The 17,605-nt window shown below is 37.9% G+C and overlaps 1 protein-coding gene across 4 annotated transcripts in view; it reads right to left on the bottom strand.

Annotated features, from left to right (window-relative positions):
• Window positions 1-17,605, bottom strand: part of KIAA1328 (KIAA1328 ortholog) — a 180,386-nt gene that overhangs the window by 152,748 nt on the left and 10,033 nt on the right. For all 4 annotated transcript variants that reach the window (XM_055698976.1, XM_055698975.1, XM_055698977.1 and 1 more), the window contains one exon: window positions 8,708-8,823. In XM_055698976.1, the coding sequence (XP_055554951.1) occupies window positions 8,708-8,823 (116 nt within the window). The remainder of the gene's footprint in view (window positions 1-8,707; window positions 8,824-17,605) is intronic.

A 17,605-nucleotide genomic window follows, 5' to 3' on the forward strand; every position in this document is an offset into this window, starting at 1 on the left:
CAAACGGAAGCCTTCTATGAAGTTCTTGTATCTAGATAAATTCCACCCAGTTTTACACTTACACTTTTAATCACCTCCTAGAGAGCCATGGAACTGAGACTTCAAGGACGCTCACTATTCATTGCTCCTTGGATGTTTTCTCCAGTTCTTCAGCATTACTCGAAAAATTCTTAGCCTTGATTAAACATCGCAATTGATAAGAGGAAACAAAACCAATTCAGTGCTGTTACAGAATGAATCCCTAAAGTAATTAAAAGCTGAGATTTATTGAATGTCTATAACTCTACAACTAACCCACTTTCATTTTCTAAGCAGCTTCTGAAAATGAGACATTAATGTAACAACCACTGGATCCTAAGAAGTTTAGCAAACCTGAAAATGCTTTTATATTAGTTTGCATTGATTGGCAGTTTAAAATCAAGGATGGGTTTGAACAGCCTTGCAAGACACTATGGACAAAGAACTGATGCCCAGTGGAGAAGATCCACATGGGAAGTTACCTCTCCAGCCTCAGCAGCTGTAAAACTACAGTCCAAGATGGCATTCCACTACTAAAAGTCACAGCACAGACTTACAACTCATCTGACTACAAAAGCATCATCAATAACAATGATGAAATCCTGTAACAATAAAAAGGAGGAAAGAAAGAGTTTAAGTTTTCATCATGCATGAACAGTGACAAAGTTCATACACAGGCCAATGTCCAGTATAATGTTAAATTAAAGCTATGTTTAAGTGCAATGTACTCTCCACAGCATAAGGCAAAAATAAAGGCTACCCCAAACTGAAAAATTTACCATCTAAAAGCAGGCTGCAAAACTACCCTTTCAGAGGGCCAGCAGCTGACAGCATAAAACAGCAACATACTTGTGATGACAGTCACTGTGACAAACATTTGGTGCAGGGGCAATGGAAGAAAAACCACAAAACTATCTGATTGCTTTCACTAAATCTCTGTTGAAAGAGAGGTATAAAGTGGTTTTCTATCTAGACCATTAAAACTATTTCATGAGCAAAGGCCACTCTAAGGTTAAAAACAGTAAGACAAATTTGCTACTGATTAATAATAAAGCCATTCATTTTATTCTTCAAATCTAAAGTAATTACAAGCCAGAGCATGGCAAATGGATTTAGCAGAAGCCATTACATCAGAAGACTCCTTTAAAGAAGAACAGTAATTTAAAAGACTAAACTGAATAATGAACTCTCCTGAACAACAATTATTATGAGATTGATTTATTGAAAGTGTATTTAATCATGCAAGAAATGTTTAAACTTTGCAAAATAGTTCAGGAAGGCAGAGAAACCAATAGCAGAATCAGCCCAACACCCTCATTATAGTTGAGAAGCTGAAGCAGATGGAGAAGTCATTTAGTTTGGAAGGATAAAGTACATCAATTTCTCTGAATCCACAGTTCTAGTCAATTTGTTACAGTACCAGCTTCAACAATTAATGATCTCATTTTCCCATTTGTGCCTCCTTTTAAGAGATCTCAGTCTTGGCTTCTGAATGAGCCAAATGTCATAAAGGAAATTTTAACTCCAAAAAACATCACTTTGAAAGCTCACACACCCAAAAACAACTGGTTCAGAAACAGCCACAAAAGCTGGGGCCAGATTCAGTCAGGTAAGTAGCCTGGTCAGTTTAAGTGCCTGAAAAAAACGAAGAACTGCATTTCATCTGAGACACAGCCCTCTTCTCACTGGCCTGACCTCTGCAAAGAACTACTTACCTGTCCTACTTCAGGTCTTTTTCACTACTGTAACTGATGTTTATACATGATACTGCCATGGCTGAAGCTGCATTTCTAATGACAGGATTCTGCCATTAAGTTCAGCAGGGGGAACTCATCATCACATCCAGTTCTGAGATCCATACCAGATACTATAGATAATATCCTGTCTGCATTTAAGGTGCCACTCATCCTCCAGAGCTAGAAGACAGGCTGTCCATGAAGCATATACCCACCAGTGGCTATCAACAACCTGGCAGAGCAGAACTCCATAGATCTTTAGCCAGTAGACTGCAGTTCAGAAACATCAAGTCCCTAGCACCAGGAACAGATCACTACAGCATAAAAACATCAGGAAACAGAGGAGATGCAAGAATGCTACTAGCCCTCAACCCTCACATCAATGGGCCTCCAAAATTCTGCACCAAAGCTGGCGGGTGGTAAAGTCTCCTCTGCAGTCATCCACACACGGAACAACATCTTCCCACACTTCACAGTGTAAATTACAAAGCAACTCTGCTTCTTTTATCCCACAGTTATACTTCTGTATTGACAGTACCATCTCACAGACAACCCTGCACCACTGAGTGTGAAGTTTTAGAGCAAAAAGCTTACTTAGCTCATATACAAGAGGCTGATATTGACTGTTTAGATGCTGCCTCTTGATTCATAACATGGACAATGTGGCTAACGTGCTCAAAGGCACTGGCTAGGATTAAATGTAGAAAGCTGAGCTTTAAATGAATCTCCAGCCATTGATCCATTTGAACACTCAACATTACAACATGTTCCACCTTGTTTTAGTTTAAAAGTTCATGAAAAATTCAAAGTATCTTATTTACCCAAAAGTCCTTGACCGATTCTTCTAGATTTAAGAAGTTCTTAAATACATACATTATTTAGCCAATACTGCTGTTACAGAATAGCATATAAATATTCAAGGACTTTTTAATAAGTTCAGCTTTTATTCAATAGACCATAATGGTTGCTTAGAAACATTTACTACTAGGATACCTATAATAACAGTAAGGGAAACACCTTCAAAGAGTGAAAGAGTTGGATAAAATGGAAGAAAGGAGCAAAATACTAATTTTTCATTCTCCTCACATGTCTTCAAACAAATTACGATACACAAAAAGATGCATAGTATGCACTCACGAAAAACAGGAAGGCAAAAATTTTAAACAATAAGCTGAGGGAACCAAGTTGAGAAATAAAAGAAAAACAATGATGGTCATTCCAATCCTTCAGTTCATAACTTGTAAGAAACTACACTATCAGGAACTGTACTACAGAAACTATAGCAAAACAAAAAATCACCCTCAGACTTAGCTGAAGTTAAACTCTAAAATTGTTACTGAGTTTTAAATAAATAGCCTGACTTTCAAAAGCAGTAGGCATGAGTTTCCTCTATAAACACCAAGTTTTCCTCTATATAGAAATTTTCTTGCCTTTTATTATTTTTGGCAACAGGGACAACAAGGCAGGGATCCAACTGTCATATACACATGCTTAACTATACTGTTAATTCCCATACACCACTTTCTCATGAAACTCTGTGTCATCATCTTGAGTTCAGACTAACTCTCCTTTTGCTGCAAGCAGCAGCCACAGGAGGGTACACACAAATATATATCTGTTGAGCTAGACATGAAGACCACAAGTTCAACGAAGTGCAATGCTAAAGGATTCCTATGCAAGACCTTTTATTTTGTTTCTTCACCTCTGATGACAACTTGGTGGGTCAGATTAAAACAGGAAATGAAAGGAAATAGAAGAGGTGCCTATTTCTCTCCCCATTTTTAGAAAAGCAAGTTCAACATTATAGAGAAAAACATGACAGGACAAACAAGTAAATTCTGTATTCTGATACCTGCTTTTCTATCTTTTTGTACTTTGGCATTAAGCATGTCAGCAACTATTTTTCTTCTGAAAATTAATCCTAATTCTACATTAACACAGAAAGATAGAAAAAGGAGAAAATATGTAAACAGCACTAATTCATGAGTATATGCAAAAGTAATGAACAGTACTACGGCAAAACTAAAGACTCTAGATAGTGCTTATAAGAAGTCCATGATTCTTCCAGCAAATCAATATTCTATGTCTCACTAACAATGAATGACAAAAAAAATAACTAACAGCACATGAACTGTTTTAGTTAAATTAATATTCATGTTAACTGGATGCAAAATTGACCAATTAAGTAGTCCGAAGTTACAATATTAAGGACATAATGTAAACAGCGTCTGTAATCAATTTTAAGACTACCAAAGTAAATCATATGGGATTTGTTGCATGACCTTGGCTAGGTATTCAAATCAACAGATCATGTTCAGTCAGAAAATAATTCCAACAAAAAGCTTAAATAACCCAGGTACATTCTAAATATAAACAAAACAGTGGTTTAGTAGGGCTGATAAGTTTAAATTTACAAAAAAAAGAAAAAAAGTAAGTTTGTAACAAACTAAATCTCTTCTTCCCTTTACCTCCCTGTTCTTTGACTCCAAAATTATTATTTCAGCATAGCTTACAGTTCAATAACCATCTTTTTTTATTTTTTAAAGAAGTTTCCTCTTCCCCAATTAATAAACCTTCACAGAAATGTTAAGACTGGTTTTGCTTCTTCATTTATGCAACACCAGCAAAATTAGATGAAAAAAATCCTTAACAGTGATAACAAGAAAAGCTAAAGACTATAACATAATTTCTTTGGGCTCTGAATAACAGTAGTATTTGTTTATTAATAATCTCATTATTATCATTTTTTCCTAAAACATCTATCATGCCACTACTGGAGCATCTTAGAAAAGATATCTTCCTGTTTCTTAAACTAAATCATATTTTGGATCAAAATTAACAATAGGTGCTTGAAAATATGCGAGGCGGGGGTGGGGTGGGGGGTGGGGGTGTGGAAAAAGAGGAAAGCCGGAAGCTTTTCTCTTAACAGCTCCTATCAGAGGTGGAAGAAGGACCAGTGCAAGTAGCCTATAAGCATAACATGGTGTGAACTGCTCATCCCTTATTCTGAAAATGCAACTGAAATAAGTACAGTAAGAACACTGAAGTTGCAAATCAAACACTCCAAAGGGAATACCAGAATTCAGATTGCCACTAGAAGCACAGTTCAGTCACCCAGTATGTATCAAACATGATCTGGGAACACAGAAGCAAAAAGAAGACAAATACTAAGCGTGGATGTTGGGAAAGACATGGGAGTAGGTTACAAATGGTGAGCCTTCTCACAACAGGTTAGTCCCAAATTCTGTTTCAATCTTTGGAAGGTGCTAGAATACAATGAATGGACACATCCCTGCTTTCATCAGCTGTCTTACAATCATAACTGATCCTAGGTCACCTGCCTCCATCCTGGCTCTTCTTCAACCCTAACTACTTGGTCCCAAATGCTTCTGAACTCATCAGTCACAGGCTTCTCTCACGTCATCCACAACCAGTCCAACCTCCAAGTCTTTCCTCTGAGACAGGTTTCAGTTCTCATTTCCCCCCGTACAGCCTCCACTTATGCTTTCCCCTCTACCTCCTGCTTAATCTCCCCCTTCAGAAGACTAATTTTTTCCACCACCTTATCTTCCTCATAGCTATAAGATGTTTTCATTGTGGAGGACATCAAAAGAATGAGAGCACCTGTTACTGGATTTTTTCAGTTCAGCCCAATTGGGCAGATTTTAGTAAAAACAGCAAAAGATGTCATCACAGCACACGTATCTTGCACCACTAAATATCACATCTGCAAAGAACAGCAGCACTAGAACTTTTCAGAAAAAAAGCTACAAAAGTTTAATATAGATAAAGTAAAGATCTAATCCTCTTTTGGCCATGGAAGTGGTTAAAACACTTTAGGTAAGTTTCTTTCAAAACAACTTAGTTTCAAGTGGGAATGCTGTGTGAAAATCTAAGCCAAAATATTTACTTTTGACCAAATTATAAGATAACATGACAAGTCTAACAATACTGCTTTAGGGAAAAGGAGTAGACCAGATGACTACTTGAAATGCCTAATCTTCCTTCATTCTGTTACAATTTGGCAACAATAACAACAGGCTGGCCTATTTATGATTCACAGCATGCTCATCAGGGCTGTCCTCCATTAACTGCATGCCCTAGTAAGAACTACCCAAATTTCGAAGTTTCAACTGCAGGATAGAATTGACATTTAAGTTTCCATGAAGTTTTAGTTGTTCCCTACCCAGACAGCACTGACCAGTTACAAAGTAAATGTAAGCTTAGGCTTCATACAGATACTGTTTGTTCAAAACTGGTAAGTTACTTGAAGTTTTGCAGTGAGATCACTGCTTACCACCTATCCCCCTACCCACCAAAGCCTTTGTCATAGTTCATCAGCAATGAATTCGGGTCCACATACCTTCTCAAAAAAAAAAAAAATTAAACACAACAAAATGAGGAAAATCTGTCTTTAAAGTAGGGATTTCAAGCACACAAAGCAATGAAGTTAGTTACAGAAGTTGTGGAGAAGGGCTGCTTAAGATGATGGGGGGCCTAGAGAAGCTGTTTTCTGAGAAGGGACTAAGTGTGGTGCGTGTAGGCTTCTGAATAGTGACTGGCTGTATAGAAGTAGGTTGAGATGGTGGTAAGGTGAATAGGGGGAGAGACTATCTTGCTGCAAGACTCTCAATACAAAAAAAACCCAAGAAACAAAACATGTTGCTGAAAAAAACCACGCATCACCCATGCTATTCAGATTAAACCTTTATCTAGCTGAAATTACACTTCACTGAATAGCCGCAGTTATATCAGAAGCACCAATTTATTATTATAGGATATTTTAAATACTGAGCTAGAAAAAAATTATAAAGACTAGATTAGCTTTGGGGGAGGAAAAAGGAAAAAAAAAAAGGTAAGTAAAACTGATTTTACTAGGCTTCAGGGTTTTTTTCTTATGGTATTCTATCCCTGCATCTTATTTGCAAGTGAACTCGGTACATTTCAGAAGAACTTTAAGGATTTTAAGCTGCTGTATTTGAAAATAGCCAGAATCTATATTGGACTTTGGCAAGTCGTTTCTACCATTTCTTGTCTCTGCTACAAGCTTTAAGATAAAAAAATTAACTGATCAGAGGTACATTGAGGATCTTGAATCATTCATGTATGATTGGCAAGTATTGCAGTAGTTATACTGTTTTGTATTTCTTGTTTTATATTTCTAGGTTTTACATAGTTTTATGAAGTGTAAAACTGCATGCATTAACCTTCTGCCATGTCTACCAAACTTCTGAAAAAGTATTCGTGCTTGTGCGATCTATTTCTAGTAAAGGGAAAAAAACCAACACAGAAAGGAACAAAAAAACCCCAAGTAAGCACGCCTACTTCCCAGTAGCCAAATAAACCTTAGATGAATTAATGAAAGCTTTATGTGCATAAATTAAAAAATATTAATCAGGAACATACATCCCACCCACATTCATGAGCTGACTGAATACACAATAAAAAACTGACTTCAGTGAAATCAATGTAAAAGAGTTGTAGTCACATCTAATGGCTCTTAAATAGATCTGATTTAATATTTTCCAGGAACAGTTCAGTTCCATGGCCAGCTAAACTTGTTGATGTGTATATTACTTAGTACAAACAGACCAAATTCTTTCTATCAATATAATGCTGCTGTGGTACAAAGGATCTTCTGGGTTATCAACAGCAAACCCCTGCTGACAAGAGACAACACATCACTGAACTCCTTTCAAACCTCAACCAAGCTGCATCATAAAAAAAAAAAAAAATAATCAACCAAACAAAAAACAAAAAAACTTTTTATGTTAAGCCTCCCAGTGCAAAACTGTGATATATGGTTGCCTGAATTTTCAAGAACCCTCCTCTAACTTCACTTTTAAGTTGGTGGACTGTTTATCTCCACTTATTTCTATTCCAACGCTGACCTATACCTTCAACAGTCCCTTTTTGTCTCAGCATGGTCTCTCCCCCTATTCACCTTACCACCATCTCAACCTACTTCTATACAGCCAGTCACTATTCAGAAGCCTACACTCACCACACTTAGTCCCTTCTCAGAAAACAGCTTCTCTAGGCCCCCCATCATCTTAAGCAGCCCTTCTCCACAACTTCTGTAACTAACATGATTTTTAATTTGAATTAAGGAATGGATGATTCAGGACTGAACACAGTACTGCACACTAGGTTTCATCAATGCTTTTTAAAATAGCATTAGTATCCTCCCTACTTGAAATACAGCTCCTGAGGAATCATGTATTTTTGGCTCTTGCTGTAGCTGAAGCACTGTTTCTTCCATATCCCGCTATGGTCAACCATTAACCTTCTGAAGAGTTAAACAAGGAAGAGTCAATACCAAAGATTTGGAAGAGAAATGAACAAGAGAATTTTGTAAATGTCTATCAGACCACATCGAAGGAAAATTGTATTTCCTGCAACATTAAATTTGCATGTGATATTACAGGACTGGGACTAAGTATACGCAGCTTAACAAAAATGGAAGTCACAGCCTGCAAGAAAAGAGAATCAGCTAACACATTAAAAAAACCCCAAACAAATGCTACATCAAAAAAAAGTCTGACCTGGCTAAACCTCCTAGTGCATATATACTGTTTATATGCCTTTGGTATAAGTTGTCTTTCTCTGGACACAGAGAGCACTGGAATACCATGCAAATTTTAGATCTCAGTTACAACCTAACAGGATATAGTAAAAAATAATAAATCTACAACCATATTTTAAAGCATAAATTCCTTATTGTCATTTTTACTTGACAAATATGTATTTCATAGCAAAACAACATCATAGGAACAGCTGGATGGCAGTTTTAAGCTCAAATGAACCAGTGTCACATGCTGACAAGTCATATCTCTGATTGCTTTTGAATGGCAGCACATGCAGATTTATTCTCTGCCATAAATTAGAACAATTATTTCTCTGTAGTTCGCTTTTAATTTCAGTGAGCCCCTGCACATATTTTTAAAGGATATCTTCCCTTTCCTTGATGATAAGTTCATTCTGTTCCTCTAGCTGTCTGATCTTCTTCTCAAATGACTCCTGCTCAGCTTTCAGCCGTTCTTCTGTCACCTCTTTTTCTTCGCTTACCCTGAAAAGAAATTGAGAGAAATAAAATATATGCCTATAAGCACAGTGCCTGACTTCCAACTCCTCCACTTTCCAGGTAAATGGATATCACCCTCTCTACCCTTAAACAGGTTAGTTCCTCATAATGTTTATTTTATTATATTACATTGCAGGATGCATATGACTTTATGCAATACATTCTTTTTTCAAAGACACCAGTCTTAGTGTAGTACATGCACATTAATGGCCAACATGGAACAACAAAGCAAGGATCTGAACCCACAATTAGTTTGTGCAGTCTGATTCCCTACAGCCATAATGAAGACACACTGGGATCCTTACAAGCCTAGGGCACACAGACAGAAAACTCAAATGGGAGAGCTTAGCTGCTGAGACAGGAAGGAAATTGGAAAACTTTTCTGTTTCTGAATCTATAAACTAATCCTTCTTTCACATTTACAGGTCAAATATAAGTTCAGGAAAGGAAACATTTTTCTCGTTTTCTCCAAATCAAACAGTTTGTCCTCTTCTGGGGATTTTAAATTATCAAGCTGCAGGAGCAAATTTTCCTTTCTGTCTAGGCCATGGCACCTTGTGTCTTCCTGCTTAGTGTAAATAACTGGATCAAGATTAAAAGATGACTATGTGAGAAAGGCTTACAATGATCATTTATTGTGAACCTCAAAAGCAGGCTGTAAAAACAATTATTCTGGTATCACGTAAGCAAGACGACCATTATGCACAGATGATCCTCTAACTACGTTAAAAAACACGGCTCAGAAATCATGGTCCTATAAAAATCTATAAAAATATTAGTAATGAGCTTAGACTAATAAATATTATTGCTCTGCACTTAGGCAGTTTCTGTTGCTGAAGGCTTTTAAAGTTCAGTCTTTTATGGTGATGAAACAGCTATCACAACACAGGTGACAGGAGACCAAAGCAGTACAACTTTTAAAGGAAGTTAAAACTGAAGTTTTCTAAGTGGAGCAGCCCTACAGGAAAAGGAAAGCATGGGAAAATATAATGTCTACACATATATATATATAGGCATTAGATTAAGCCTTGCACTTGTTCCATCAAGCTCAAGGTCATTCTTAACAGAGAACTCTGTTTAGGGACTAAGCCATCCATTTGACATCATGATGTTTCCCTTAAAAGGGCACAGATTTGTTTGGGTATTCCAGTGGAAAAGCCGTAAAGGGTCACCCCCCTGGGGTGAACTGCAGACAGGCATTATTCCCCAGCTCTTAAGAACAACCCACCATCCTTCCCACAACAGCTCAAGCAGACAACGTGAAGTTGGAAATAATTAATAATACCAAAACTCACACCTTTTCCCCACAAATCTGGAGGGAGAAAAATAATATATAGCATACAATCAAATTCTGTAAATGAGTATGGTTTGAAAGCTTGGAACACACTGATTTACAATCCTGTCCCTGGCAGTGTTCATCAGCACATTCCTAGACCCTTTTCCTTCCACCCAAAGACTGTCAAACAGGGTGTGCACACATCAGAAAACAAACAATGAAAAAAGAACCAGCTGTATGAACCCTGTATCCATCCCAACACCTATGTACTCCTTAGCTAAGCAGGCAACAAACTTTTGAAAACTACTATCCTTGCTCCCTGATACAGTTACAATGAGGGTACACATGCCGCAGGCTGCAGACCAGGCTTTGGCATCTAACCGCAACTAGTTTGTATTTTCCAAACCTAGAGCAATCAAGTGACTACAGCATGTATGACCTCCCTTCACATAACCCGTGAAAGACGCAAGCATGCTTTCTATGCCTTAGGGGAAGGGAAAAAAAAAAAAAAAAAAAAAAAAAAGACATGGTATGGAACAGAGACTAAACCCCACCAATTTAAAAAAAGACTATCAAAACTGCAGTGACCATGTAGACGACAGATGGAAATAAGGCGGTGGGGGGAAGGGGCAGAGGTGGAGAGGAGATCAGAACAGAAAGGGAGGACAAGTGTCATCTCCAGGGCACTATATAAGGAAGCTTGCTTACTAACTCCAGCAGTGATGCTGCATTAGAAAAAGGTTTGGGACACTGGGCCATGCTGGCACCTAAGTGTTAAAATCAAACAACAGTATAAGAAAATAAGGCAAGAAAGAACAGAACACTAGAGAAATCAGACTAAACTAGCAGGTTTTACCCATCTATATTCTGTGATTTGCTGCTTGTATCAGTCTGCATCACATTCAAGTGCTGTGTTTGTATTTAACACAGATCACAGCAAGCTGTCATACTCCCAGACATATGAATACATTGTGCCACATATCTTACGCAGCAAATGACTGAGAACAGTAAGTGATCTTAGAAGAAACGTGGCAGTATGTGTTTATGTATCACAAAGCGGGAGACAGCCCATAAAGGGCAGGCAAGATATAGAAGACAGTTAGTCACAGGAGGTGGCAAAAGGAAGTTAGAGAAAAGGAATACAAGAATGTCATCAGATTATGCTGGATTTATGTCACATCCTATATATAGCTCAGTGAGATTTTTTTTATATACTTACTTCACTGCCGTCTGGCAGTAAAGAACAGATGCTTTTCAGCAGAACTAGGAAGGACTTCGCTGATGCCATACAGAAACATTACAAGGCTTATAATGCTTCTCAAAAGGATTTTCACATGCTTTTCATCCACTGGTGGTCAGAGAAGAGCAGTGAGAGAATGGACGCACCACAACTACAAAGGGCACAGCTGATCTGCTGGGCAACACGCTGGTGTTCAGCTCTGTTATCATTGTTTCCTGAAACAAGTAGAGGACTGACAGCTGAGAGCACAGACGACAAGTCAGTGGAAGTATTGCTGCTGCTCAGTGTCTGCAACATTTTCTTGCATACAATTTACATTCACCTGTCTTGTATCATAGGATACACACCATCTTTGTTCAAGATTTTTTTAAAATTAAACATTTCAAAGACTATGTAATTAATTCTAGATGCATCCAAATAAAGATTTTAATTTTTTTTACAGGAGTCTCTGTAGGAAAAGAAAAATTCATAATGCAGATATATGGATAAAAAACCCTCCTAGAACATCAGCCTTCGTGTTAAAATTAATTCCCAAATCACCAGTTCCAATTATTATGTTGTGCTCCTAGTCCACTGCTGATACCAATAGTTCTGACTGATCTGAAGAAGGAACTGATCAACAAGTTTCCTGACGACACTGACTCACTCTACTGAGTAAGCAGGACTGATGCTCTCCAGGTGGAACTTCTTGAGCTCTGCACAGGTCAACAGAACTTCCAAGTTTTATTTGTCTGATGAAAAACCGGCATGCACAAGAAAGAGCCATGATAACACTCCTAGGGACAAAACTCAGAAGAACTCTTCTTGATTGAAGGCACTTACAAGAAAAGACAAGCTGAAAAAGCAAATTTAAAACACTGTTTTCAATTTTTTTAAATATTAGAAAATTGAGCGTTTCCAAAAGAAATCTGAATGCATTAAGAACCGTGGCTGAGCAAGTTAAAACAGAAGACAAAATAAACAAACAGCAGACACACAGCCACTGGAAATTTCACTGATCAGTCCTATACCTGTTGGAAACATTTACCTTTTAAGGAACATTCACCTGACATTAGTCTGCCAACTAGCTAGGAAAGATAAAAATATTTTGGTGATAGAATTTAAAACCTGTGGTTTTTGAGAATTGTGTGGTACTTAGTTACTAGCTGGGGTTAAAATACAACACAAGAAAAGAATGGCACCTGAAACAGGCAAGACAAGGGGTGGGGGGAGGAAAAATGAAGCAAGGGCATCATGCAGAGCCCAGCACACACAGAAATCATGGAATAAAATCAGGTATTACAAGTGAAAGATGGGCTCCAGAAAGATGAAACAAGTTTTCATGCCAGAGTTGATCACAACATGCCTCTGGCAGGGCTGAGCAACAATGTGATACTTAATACCAGCACTGCAGCAACAAAGAAAGGCAGCATTTTTAATCTAAGGACACTGTTAACAAATCTGATACTTGAGTCAAATGTATCACAGGCAGTTTGTATAAATTAAAAAAAAATTAGAAATAACAAAAAAGACCAACGGTCCCAAAATATAACTGAAATTGCTGCACAATTAATAGATTTTTTATGATCTGCAACTTGCAATATAAAAAAAACAAAAAAACTCACAGCATGAATTTATAGCTACAAATGACTTTTTAGGCACAAAAGGTACGTGTGATTGGTGATACAATAATCCTAGGCATGCTTTACCTATCAACAAGAAGTAATTTCCAGACAAGCTTAGGGATACCTCATTTGCAGTCTCACTGCCTGACCAATTAAGAGAACTGCAGCACAATATTGCCCCTAAAGTAGCATACAAAAGAAAAAGAAAAAAACATCTTGACATTAAAGTTAAAGCCAGGTAACAATGTGGTTAATTATGAGGTAGTGTAACTGAGGAGAGAAGGCAATCCAAGAGGCCAAACACTGCAGATTTGCAATACGGACTTCCACAGGCAAGTTGTCCTTCAAAGATCCTAAGTGCTGGAAGAAAAACACTTAAACAGCACATACACGCTACGATAGTTTTACTGTCCTCCTTTGTAATGGTTTCCAGTTCTGTAACCAAATTAACCCGTTTTGATTCCCATTTTCACCTTTTGTTGGAAAATTTCAATTTTAGTTGGTCAATTTCATCTTCATATCAGGATAAAAAGTCCACATAAAGCAACGTCAGTAGAAAAGATAGCATCCCAGACTGCCAGCACCCTACAACAGGTTTAGCAATCCAAGGTCTTGGGAAGGAGGAAGTATTTTCTCAATAAGGACAAAGGGCTGTCTGAAGCCTGTTTTACCAGCTTGCAGATACAAGTCATTCTGGGCATGCCAAGTGGTCTTTGCCAGGAAGACACTAATCTGATGTCCTGGTTTCAGCTGGGATAGAGTTAATTTTCTTCTTAATAGCTGGTGCAGTGCTGTGTTTTGGATTTGGTGTGAGAAAAATGTTGACAGGACACTGATGGTTTTAGTTGTTGCTGGGTAATGTTTATATTATATCAAGGACTTTTCGGTTTCTTAGGCCCTGCCAGCAAGAGGGCTGGTGGGACACGGAATTTGGGAAGGCGACACAGCCAAGACAGGTGACCCAAACTAGCCAAAGAGGTATTCCATACCATATGACATCATGCCGAGTGTATAAACTGGGGGAAGAAGGAGGAAGGTGGTGACATCTGGCATTATGGCGTTTGTCTTCCCGAGTAACTGTTAACGTGTGATGGAGCCCGGCTGTCCTGGGGATGGCCAAACACCTGCTGCCCATGGGAAGTGGTGAATGGATTCCTTGCTTTGCTTGTGTGCATGGCTTTTTTCTTTACCTATTGAATTGTTCATATCTCAACCCTCGAGTTTTACACCCCTTTCCGATTCTCTTCCCCAGTCCTCTGGGTGAGGAGGAGTGAGTAAGTGGCTGCGTGGTACTTGGTTGCCAGCTGGGGTTAAACCACAACATCTGATCACAAAAAACATCTTGTATCTCACTTGAAAAGGGCAATCATTCCCTCCTTTTGGTGGATAAGGGCATTATGAACCTTTCTACCTAAGTTGCTTTTGAAGATTTGTTTGCAAAGACAACTGGGAGCCAGCTTTCTCAATGTTTATCTTATATGACAAAAGAAAGAACATAAAAGTTTTTCAATACCAATTCTCACCACTAAAAACAAAAATTAAACTTCCATGAACCATTCTACATCACTTTGTCAATACCTCTGTTCATTCTAAAGCAAACTGCTTATGTGAGCTGTATAGGCAGGGAACATACACATCAGCTGGAGCCAGAAAGTCACAGTACTATGTCTATACACCAGTTTGGAGTGAGGTGAATGCTTGCAAGCACACACATATTCACTCTCACTGCAAAGTTTGGACCCTCTCCATTCAGCCAAATGCCAACACAAGAGAGCACTCAAAACCTACATATCACTTAGAGTATTTCACTCCAGAATACTTTGTAACCATTCTAGTTACGGTGTCTAGCAAGCCCTTGATGATCAATAGTCAACTGGCTAAGTCCCAGAGGACCTTGAGCTGCTCCCTCTTGGAAGAGGCTAATGTTTCCTGACATTGGCACAGAGTATGAGGGTAGGAATCTTTCAATGTCTTCACCATGTCACTGCTCATTTCATTACATAAGCTGATGACTGCTTCAGGAGTAGCCTGCAGTGATAAAAGCTCAGAGAATGTCTTTTTTGCCTCTTAAAAGAACTCTGCTTTTTAGGGAGAGCTAAAATTTGCTCATACTGTGTCTGCCACTTCCACCACTACCCAGCAGCAGCTTGCTGAAAACACAAAGATGCCATGCTGCTTGTTTTAGAAAACTATGGCAGATCACGCTCAAGAATTACCCATTTACTCACAGCACTTTGGCATTCATGGGCATGACTCATTCTACTCAGAAATTCCCCTACTAAAACCATTTGAAATCAATCTTCTGATGCAATAAGAAGTTCAAATTTACAACACTGAAGTATTTTAAACCCTGGATCCAGTTTGCTTCTCTTTTTTCACCTTAAGAGGGAAGATAGGCTGGATATGTTCAAAGAGAGGAAAAATAATGGTCAGATTTACAGGTGGCAGCACAGAGTGAAACAAAGATTATTTAGCCTAGAAAGAGGATTAAAAAGGATACAGCTGAGTCCTTTCTTTCAACCCTTTCTCAAAGATCAATTTCATAAAGTCCCTAACAGCTAATGTAATGTCAGCCACTGGAATCCCCAGCAGCAGGGCATTACAGCCCAGCAACTGGGTTTTTTTCAAAGGAAAGGATAATAATATAGCCATCATCAGAATTTAACCACACCAAAACAAAGTCTGACATTGCAGCATATTAGCACAGGCACAACCTTCTCAATGTTCAAAAGTACATTGGGAATAAGAGTTAGAGGAAAAGAAGAAAAAATAGGAAGAGAAAGAAAAGTACATTAGCGTTCCCTTCCGTAGTCACTGAAGTCAGTGGAAAGACCAATATCCTGAACTGCTCAAGCAAGAATTGGTTGATATTCAAGCCACAGGAGTTAATTGTATTTTGCCACTGGTTTTCATGCAGACAGAACTTTACCACTTTACAACTGCCTTCATGCAAACAGTTATTGACCAATCTATTTCTGTCCACCATCCTGCAATAAACATGCAGGAATTAGTCCCAACTACTAACATTTTCATTCATAAATAGTAGTAAAATAAGGAACAGTGAAGCATAGCTCTGGTCAACTGAGATCTTTATTATATTCCAAGTATTTATGGCCGGACAGTCTTCTTGGAAAACTTTCAGCATTCTGCTGGTTCTTTTTCTTCTCTTAAATAGCAAAGAATGTTCTACTGCTTATAAAAACCCTCCATCATTGCACAACTAGGGATGAAAATTATGGAGAGATTTAAAAAAGTGACGAGGTGAGCGGAATTAAAGTTCAACTTCCCTATTACTCTGCAAAGGACTTTTAATTACATCCAATAAAAATATGATTAGGTTTAAAAATAAAAGAGAACTAAGTATAAAATAATAGTGTTCCACTAATTTTACTTTTCAAAATTAATGTTGCTGCACCTTCTATTTTTCTTTGAAGAAATGTCAGGCAGAAATATCAAACTGTCCTCAGGGACAAATGACAGCATCTGAGAGTTAAGAAGAATCCCATGCTCAAATGAGTTAGTGTACTACTATTCACTAGGGAGCAGTGTATTACAAGGAACAATGTAATAAAAGGCTTTTTTTAATATTAGAATATACCTCTATATATCAACAGTGGCAACAGTGTCCGAATAGCTCCAACATCTGACAATTTGTAACCAGGCTTCCCAGCAATCTACTCTTTATGACAGCCTTAACTATACATTTTCCAACACATGAGGTAGGATAAAATAGAGTTGCAAGCATGAAGAACTTCAAAAATTACTAAAATACTGTATAGCAAGAAATTCTATATTGGTACAAATTATTAGCAGGCAAAATGGTCCACTGGATGAGGATAATCAGAGAGAAAATATTCCTAGCTGCACCAGAGACTTATTGTATGACCTTGAGCAAGTAATTTACATTTCTCTGCCCAAACTTTCCTAACATAAAAAGCAAAAGGACAGTAACGCTTGCCAATTATTGCACAGACATATGAAATCTATGGCAAAAAAGCATTTCATTAATAACTGAGAACCTTCATTTTGTTCTAGAAAAACTTTGCCTTTATAAATTCTTAGTATGGATGCTAACTTTTAGCCCAAAGGACTGAGATCATCTCACGAGACTTTCCCCTCTGATATGCGAAAACCTGCTAAGGCCCCATGTGTTCCTTCTCAATTTTACAGCCAGGAAGCATATTTCCAGAGATTCTGAAGTGTTAGGGACACAGAGAGAGGTAAAAGTCTCCTCACTCAAATTCAACCTATTTTTCGTATCATTTCTCTTCACGAATGTGACTAGCACTGGGATGAAACGCAGGAAAAAAATTTACTAAAGCTGTTTTCGCTTGCACTATTTCTGCATCTCCTTTCAAACAGGGACAACTTGAAGAAATTCATCAAAACAAAAGAAAGTTTGGCTAATAAGTTAAAATTACACTGGACTCTCTACTGATCTACATGTACAAACATGGGCGTATAGTGATTAACTTGTTTCAGCCACAAGATCAGCAATCCACTATTAATGTGGAACTCCATATAAAAGCTTACCCCTGACAAACAAGCACCACAAAGTTTCGTATCAATAAAGTTTGTAATTTCCAGAAGACAACATGTGTTTATTTAAAGGATGCGATACAAACAGCAAACAAAACCCTAGCTCCG

The sequence above is a fragment of the Falco cherrug genome, chromosome Z (assembly GCF_023634085.1).
Source record: "Falco cherrug isolate bFalChe1 chromosome Z, bFalChe1.pri, whole genome shotgun sequence".
Lineage (NCBI taxonomy): Eukaryota > Metazoa > Chordata > Aves > Falconiformes > Falconidae > Falco > Falco cherrug.